The sequence below is a fragment of the Haplochromis burtoni genome, unplaced genomic scaffold (genome assembly GCF_018398535.1).
Source record: "Haplochromis burtoni strain Fernald_Lab_line unplaced genomic scaffold, NCSU_Asbu1 Contig_50, whole genome shotgun sequence".
In the NCBI taxonomy this organism is placed as follows: Eukaryota; Metazoa; Chordata; class Actinopteri; order Cichliformes; family Cichlidae; genus Haplochromis; species Haplochromis burtoni.
In genome coordinates, this window is record NW_024582411.1 from 1900093 (window position 1) to 1908632 (window position 8540).

The 8540-nt window shown below is 39.3% G+C and overlaps 1 protein-coding gene across 1 annotated transcript in view; it reads left to right on the forward strand.

Moving 5' to 3' along the window:
* galnt18b (UDP-N-acetyl-alpha-D-galactosamine:polypeptide N-acetylgalactosaminyltransferase 18b) overlaps window positions 1–8540 on the forward strand; it is an 89896-nt gene that overhangs the window by 62121 nt on the left and 19235 nt on the right. Inside the window, exons 7-8 of the mRNA XM_005936473.2 lie at window positions 5551–5736; window positions 7590–7727. Of these exons, the coding sequence (XP_005936535.1) occupies window positions 5551–5736; window positions 7590–7727 (324 nt within the window). The remainder of the gene's footprint in view (window positions 1–5550; window positions 5737–7589; window positions 7728–8540) is intronic.

An 8540-nucleotide genomic window follows, 5' to 3' on the forward strand; every position in this document is an offset into this window, starting at 1 on the left:
CCTCCAGGATGCAGCTATAGCAAGACTGATACATGAACTTGTGAACTCCAAGTCTTCCCAGCTAGAAACAAGGTATTCATAGATTGATTGATTTATAGTGTGTGTGATTTAAGAGCAGATTTCAGATTTATTTATTTTTTAATTATGCATAACATTAACGTAAAATGTGTTTATCTTTCAGTTAAACATGGAGTAACAAAGACTAACTATTCTGATATCCTGAGTATACTTGGAAGCAGAGAAATACTTCATGCCAAAAAAGTGCTTTGAGGTGTTTCATGTGCATCTTCATCTTTTTGCCTGTGAAAATGCTGAAATCAGTTGTTACGAACACAACTTCAAGTAGCTGCTGTTCTCAGTGAAGAAGAAAAACACAAACATTTTACATGTTGCCTTTTAAGCCTGCAGGAAGTGAATATTTGACACTCTAAAGCTGCAAACTATGTACAAACCAGAAGTTAACAAAAGTTCATGAAATGATTGAGTAGATAAGCCTGCATATATGTAATCTGATTAGGACTTTGGCTGCACCATAAAGCTTTTTGCCGGTATGCTTCATATCCTCAAAGATTTTTGCAAAGTAACCTTGTGGCTACTCTCATCAAAATCCACTTTAAACCACTGCACAATCTGTTTGGTAAGTGGCACCACTACACAGAAAAATGAATGAAGCACTTCCACTCACATTACATTTACATTAAAGGTATTTAGCTCTTGCTCTTATCCAAAGCAAATTATGATGAGGGCAGCAGTAAAATTAGCTTAGGCTCAGACTGATGGTGCCCTGGTAATAGATCTAAGCAAACACAGCTGTAATGTGAGACAGGCTCTCTGGCTGAAAAGTTCTACAAAAAGAAATTAAGAGAAAGAGCACTTAGATGGTGAGGAAGAGGATATTTAAACATGAGTATATTTGCAAGAGGATCTGGAAGGAAGGGGTTTGAGCGGGTGACGTGAGTTATTTCTTGAGGAGGTTTTAAGCTTACAAGAAAAGGCAGAGGTTGTGCAGCTCTGCCTGAGATCGTTCTATCATCAGGAGTCAGGGAGACTTGGAAGAGTGAGGACCTGACTCTTAATAACACAAAGTAGGCTCATGGACTGTAAATGGTGAAGTAGTGATTTATTTGTATCACCGTGTGGGTGAACAGTCCCGCCACCTGTAATGACAAGGCCCAATTAAGTGTCGCAATTAGGTTTATAAAACTCCTGTTTGACAGCATGGAGACTGAGAGCAGTTTCTCATCCAACATTGTGCCAACTCCTCGGAGTAAAGTGTGGTGTAAGTGTTTGCTGCAGTAGCTGCATAGCTGTGCTTTTTGCTTTGGCGACACACTGGAAAACAGATTGTATGAATGAACATGCAAATTAGGTGGTGGGTTTGATCATTCAAGGGGAAGGGTAACCGTGTAAGGCTTTGTATTTTGAAAAGAATAACAATATAGGCATGCATAATAATGGTAGGCTCAGACTTCTGTCCTGACAGTAATGGCCTGTTTCTTGAAATGAATTTAGAAACAGGCTGCTGGAAATTAGTGGTTAACTGCACGGCTTTAACAAAAGCAAAAATTTTTTTTTTTTTTCATTGTCAGAAAAGAAAGTTGACACTAAACAATGGAGAAAGCTGCTGCATAGAAGCCCTAACTGATTATGTTTTATATAAAGTCCTAGCAGAGTTGTTTAAGCTGTAAAATTGGTGCAATATTGAAACTGCCACCAAAGTAATATGTTATCCAGTGATAGCTTAACTTTTACCAGCCGACCAGTCCACAATTTGAGCTCAGGCCAAAGTAACTAACAACTGTTTGTTGAATTTCAATTAATTGTATTAAAGATATCTCCACAGATATCACTGAGCTCCATATCATGACATTCAAACATTCATAACAATAATGGTAAACACTTCCGTTTGTTGTTTATTTGTAAACAAATATATCCAAAAACAAATATTAGTATAGTCAGACTCTGCTGACCTTTGGGTTACAGCCTAATTTGGAAACATTAACATGCTGGCCTGCTAAGATTGTTAATGATTTTCAGCATTTTATCATTGTTGGCATTTGCTTGGTCACAGATGCAAACTGTGCGTTTACTGCCTTTTGGTGTTGTAGATAGATAAACTCCACAAATATATCACTTTTGTAAGTGGTTGCTATCCAATATAATATTTAACGCTAGTTTATTAATTCTATAACTTGGTTATTTTCGCTGTTATTAAGTATATCTGACACATTAGAGCTTTTAGGGACCTAAAATCCACCTATTTGCTCAGCTCAAGACATAATAAACACACAAATTAAAACAGCAAAATACAAAGGATTTAAAATTCTGGTCAGTTTCTTTTTTTGTTTGTTTGTTTGTTTGTTTTTGTATTAGTGTGCTAATCTGTTTGCATATGTGCACTTGACTGGATTCTAAGCTTTGAAAGAAAAAGTTATGCCACTGATCTGCTTTTGGAAACTGCATGAATGAGAATATTAGTCTTTAATCTGGTGTTTTAGTTTTCTTCTGGGACACAGAAGAATTGAGCAACAGCTGCTACAACTGAGCAGTTTCTTTTCAGGCGTTAACAACCACATGAACCAGTGACTTGGTATTACTTGTGGAAATCTGCTAAACCTGATCTGCACCTTAAAATACACAATAAATAAACTAAGGTGATGCTCAGGGGGTTTTGTGGCCTGAACTTTTAAATAGGTGTGTGATCAGCTGCTTTCCAGCTGCTTTCACCAAGGAACCATTAAATTCATTATCATGTACATAATCGTCACCTCATTACCAACCATGAATTTGAATTCCTTGTTTTGAATTTGATTTCTTTTTTAAGAGAAAATAAAGAACAACACTGACAAGTAAATGCACGACCAGATTTGCTTGACGATTTAACTCATCTGCAGAAATTGTGTCAATTTTACCCCAATTGTATCCAGAGTGTATGCCACAGCTTATGTTTGTTCTCTGTGCTGGATGATGCTTATTTGCAGCAAATGCTTTTTGTGTTTTCTTCGGGTTGATGAAAATGATGAAAATAACAGGAAGGATGTCAGCTGTGCTATTTGGTCCTCACATAAGAGCACAGTGTGATCATTTAAAGCTTATTCACACTGAAGCATTGGGTGTTCTGAGATAATGCTGAGTTCAACACATTTAAGTGATTTCTTAGCATCCTCCACAGGCTCTGTTAGTGACATCTCCTGTGACAAACCCACACAAATGTGAGCATGTACGCAGAAGAACACATCTTCATTGCTTTGTTGAAGTCTTTGGATGATTTGAGAGGCCATTCACATTCTTCAGATAGCAATCAGCAGAACTGTACAGCCCAATTTATTTTCTAATTCATATCCCTCCAAGATTGAAGTCTCATTTCATTCCGCTCAAAGTTTCTTTTTTCTTACTCTGAAATTCATAATCTTTTTGATGTACTAATGCACTAATTAAATTAAAATTGAAATTGTTCATATTTCTGATTGGGTTGTTGAAGAATATGGGGAAATTGTAAATGTTAATATAAATCAAGTGTGTTTTATAATAACCGCAGTCACCAAACCAACCATTTTACGTGTCATTTCATGTCAATTAAAAAGTTTTTCCCAAAACAGAAATCCATTAAGAAGTGTTTGTCATTATACAAATGTATTGTATTTAGCAAAACGTCCCTTCAGTCAGCATTCTGAGTTCATTAACGGTCTCCATTTTCTTGGATGGGATTATTACAGTTGGGAAAAGTTTTTAGAAAGTCCTGCAACAGGGCATTGAGTCTCCCAGAGGTCTTCATTATATGAGGACTTAGTGCCACTAGCTTTTAGAGTCAAAGAGTCAAGCTTTTCCTCCTGGGCACTAGGACTATCCACATTCTCCACCACGGGCACTCCCTCTTCACAGTCAAGGATACAGCAGGCAGCAGAAATAATGAAGGCCCTGTGCTTGTTAGCCACTACGTGCTTTATGCAGTCTCGATGTCATCATGGCCCGCTGCACTGACTGTGAAGTTTCCAAAACTGTTCTCGCACTTGAGTAACAGTCTGACTTTTCAGGTATGATGTAAACATCAGAAGAGAGCTAAGAAGGAAATTCCCTTTTCTTTGTAAAAAAGAGTCAGCAATGTGCTCAAAATGTTCCTCAGAGATTCTTGACATGATAGCATCAAACAGTTGCTGGATGGGTGGAACAATGCTCAGTTGGTACCGAGGGGCTCAAAGTGTACCAAGAAAGCATCCACCACGCCGTGAAACCACCAGCAGTCATAACTACTGATACAAAGCAGGATGGATCCATAATTTCTTGTTGCTCAGAACAAATTCTGATTCTGCCATCATCATGTCGCAGCAGAAATTGAGATTCATCACCCGAAACAACGTTAATCTAGTCTGTATGAAATGGCCTGTATGGCCTGTATTTTTGTATAGCGCTTTACTAGTCCCTAAGGACCCCAAAGCGCTTTACACAACATTCAGTCATCCACCCATTCACACACACATTCAGACACTGGTGATGGTAAGCTACATTGTAGCCAGCTGCCCTGGGGCGCACTGACAGAGGCGAGGCTGCCCAACACTGGCGCCACCGGGCCCTCTGACCACCACCAGTAGGCAACGGGTGAAGTGTCTTGCCCTAGGGCATTGAGTCTCCCAGAGGTCTTCATTATATGAGGACACAACGACCGAGACTGTCGGAGCCGGGGCTCAAACCGGCAACCTTCCGATTACAAGACGAACTGCCAACTCTTGAGCCACAATCGCCCCTGGTGAACTGGTGTGGTCTTCTGCAGCAGACATGATTTTCTGCCTAATGAGTTTTTGTTAGTTATTGTTGGCTTCCTACCAGCTTAAAGCAGTGTGGCCATTCTCCTTGAATCGCTGGCATCAGCAAGGCATCTGCACTCAGAGAACTGCTGCTTTCTGTATATTTTCTCTATGAACCCTAGAGATGGTCGTGTGTGAGAAATTTTAATGGATCAACAGTTTCTGAAATACTCAGTCCAGCGTATCTGGCTCCAACAACGATGCCATGTTCAAAGTTCCTCAAATTAACTTTCTTCCCCATTCTGATGCCCACTTTGAACTTCAGCAGATTGTGTCAACCATGTCTACATGCCTAAATACATTAAGCTGCTGGGTTGTCATTGGCTGATTATACTGGCATTTTTAATGAGATAAGGTGGCCTGTGAGTGTAAAAAAACAACAGAAAATGGGTCACAGGTCTTCACAGAAAAAAAGTTTCCTGTATATTGCCAGTTCTGGCAGCACAGTACAGCTTTATTGAAACTCGTCCCTTTCTAAAGTATCCTTTAGACACTTTCAGTGCTCCATAGAGGGCCTGCTTGCTAGCATGAGCATCAGGTACAAGGCCCTAGAGTGTGTAACAGCAACATCTGTGCAGCCTGTGGTGCAGCTGTGTTTTCTTAAAGTCTTCTGGGGTATCTGTCTGTTTTGTGACTTAATTGAATATTTCAAGATAAACTTTTAAACAGCACAACAATAGCTTGGGTTGTTATTGTGAAAAAACTAACAGAACTTTCTTTTCTTTGTATTTGGAATACTTAAATCCAGGTGTGGCAGTGTGGAGGCAGCATCGAAGTCCTGCCTTGTGCTCGCATCGCCCACATAGAGCGTGCTCATAAACCCTACACTGAGGACCTGACATCGCACGTACGTCGAAACGCCCTCAGAGTTGCAGAAGTTTGGATGGATGAGTTTAAAAGCCACGTCTACATGGCCTGGAATATTCCACTGGAGGTCAGTGGCCATGTTAATGACAACAAGCACAAGTCACACATGGATTTGAGGGTGGGGAATGTCAGCTTACACCTTGTCAGTAGTGCAATGTGCAATGAAAAAAGTTAATCCTTTGGAAATTGTTGTGATTTTTTTACACGATTGGACTGCTGATACTTTAGATGTGTGCAGACAAAGAAAATAAACAGCTCTTTTTTAGTGGCATTCATTCACTATTCAGAAAGAGTCTTCAAAGAATGATGGTTCCTTTCCAAAACCCTAAAAATAACATCAAAACAAGAACTTCATAATTTCTCACAGCATGATTGACTGTTTTCCTTTTGTGTCATAATCCAAAGGGAGTATTTATAAAGTCAGATGTGCAAACCCACAAATAAGCGATCATATCAGAGAAAAGCACCATAAATTTCAGGATGATCAGGCTGAGTCCAGTCTTCAGCTACCTAATCTAAATGTTGAGGGTTGAGTGTCATCTGTTATCAGCTGCTCTCCTCCCATCACAGATGCTTAGTTGAACGAGGCCCCTGACACCTCCTGAAGGCTCAAATGAAATGATTTTCTTGTGACTTACAGACTGGCCTGAATTAAATACGTGCCACTGAATAAATAAATGCTTAATATGATTCAAGAAAATGGTTTAAATGAGGACATTAGCATTTAGAAAATCCATTGTAAAGGCTGACAATAATAATTTAAAAGATTAATTAAAGAAAGTAACTGGATTATAGTGTGACTTGGGAGTGAAATAATGAATAATACAGAAAGAACAAAATTAAATGCAAAGACAGGCGTTGTACGTCATTTATTCAATATGTTGGAGCAGAAATGCCGCTGATTTAGTCTTTTCAGTCTTTTCATTTGGGGCATTTGAGGCTATACTCACATATACTTACGTAATATTTTCAGCGTGTTTTCACAGTTGTATTAGTGTCAAATTTCAAGGATTTCATAAAAAAAAGATTTTTATTTGATCTTGGATTTGGTCAATCAAAATAAATATGCACGCTGTGTCATCTTATGTTAAATGTAGCATCCCTCAAAGGCAAAGTCAAATGTTTGTTCACTGAATCTTTTTTCTTGTCCTGAATAATCTGTTTGAATATGTAAATCCATGTTATGAATAGATGAACATCTGCAGGCAATTCATTCAGTCAATAATGAGGCGTTTAACAGAGCCTGTACTCAAGAAGCATGAAATTTAGCCCCAGCTTTAGCCCCATGAATTAACTATACAGTGAAATCATCAGTGTTAATTTACCTCTGAGAGCCTCAAAATGAGCATAGTGCTCATCTGAAGTTTGCATCCATCTGAGTTCACTTTTGTGGATGTTTTTGAACCATGGAGAGCCACATCAGCAACATTTGCATCCTCTTCATCTTAATTGAGAGAGGCGTTGGTGGTGCTAGAGGCAATGCATAGGACAACATGCAGCAGATGGTAACTGTGAGTGGTGGAAGAAGTTTCCAAACCCTGGACTTAAGTAAACTAGAGGTGACACATAAAAAAAACAACTCAATCTTAAATCCAAGAAATTCACTTAAACAACTGAAATGAAAGCTGTACTTTTAAATATACACTTAATCTAATGTTATTTTTCACCACTAGTAATATAAGGCAAGCTCTGGGTATTGAAATTTGAGGTGGCAGCTGACTAGTAAAGATGGATTTTAAGTCAAAACAGAAAAAACATTAAAACTTTATAGGGGCTGTTCAAATGCACAACAAACAGCTGCACAATGCACCTCAATGACACATTATTTGAGTCATCTTTTTACAATCTACAGGTAATCAATTCTGTACTCTGCGTGAGCATCTCTGAGTTGTCCTGTGTGTTGCTGTTTCCTTAATGCAGGACTCAGGGATTGATATTGGCGATGTGTCTGAGAGGAAGGCTCTGAGGAAGAGGCTGCAGTGTAAAACCTTCCGCTGGTACCTGGTCAACATCTACCCAGATATGAGGATGTACAGTGAAACCATCGCATACGGAGTAGTAAGCTGCCAACTCTCTCTTCATCCTAAATTCAGTTCGGTGTCTGCAAATGCCAACGCAGGGCTAAACCGTGCCTGAGCAAATCATTTTAATCCCTTGTGCTGGGATATGGATGGCTGCAGTCAGGAACACAAACAGTTCACATAGACCAGGTTGCTTCAGCAACGCTGACACTTGCCTACACTACACAGCTGAAGTATTTATTATTTTTTTGATTCTTATCATTTTCCTTATAAACTGCAGTAAGGTTAATTAAAAGATGCCTGTAGCATAGTCTTCTAGAGAGCGTTGCGGCACAGTTTTCAGTCAGAAATGCCAGAAAACATAACACCCAATTGGCATGCTGGCAGTGCTTCTATTTGCCCATTCCTAGGTGTTCTCAAACAGCTGCATTTCCACGGTCCTCCCACGCCACATCACTACGATCCACCCTAATCCACAGTGACACACAGGCCACACTATTATCACACTCATTTTTATCTTTTTTTTCCCCCCACATTAACTGACAGTAGATAGTGGATGGATACAGACAAGGGAATAGATGGGTCTCATTACATTAATTTCCCAGAATTAGTTGACCTAATTACCCTGTATTTGTGCCATGCATTCACGGGTTACTCAGTTGTGGTATCATGTGGGTTCATTACGTGCAACAGATTGTCAACCTTGTTTAATGAAAACAACAAAATACAAAGGCAAGGCGGCAGTGTCAAACTAATTTTTCAGTATTATTTATGCTAAAGATAGGTGTTTATCTGTGTGTGTGTGTGTGTGTGTGTGTGTGTGTGTGTGTGTGTGTGTGTGTGTGTGTGT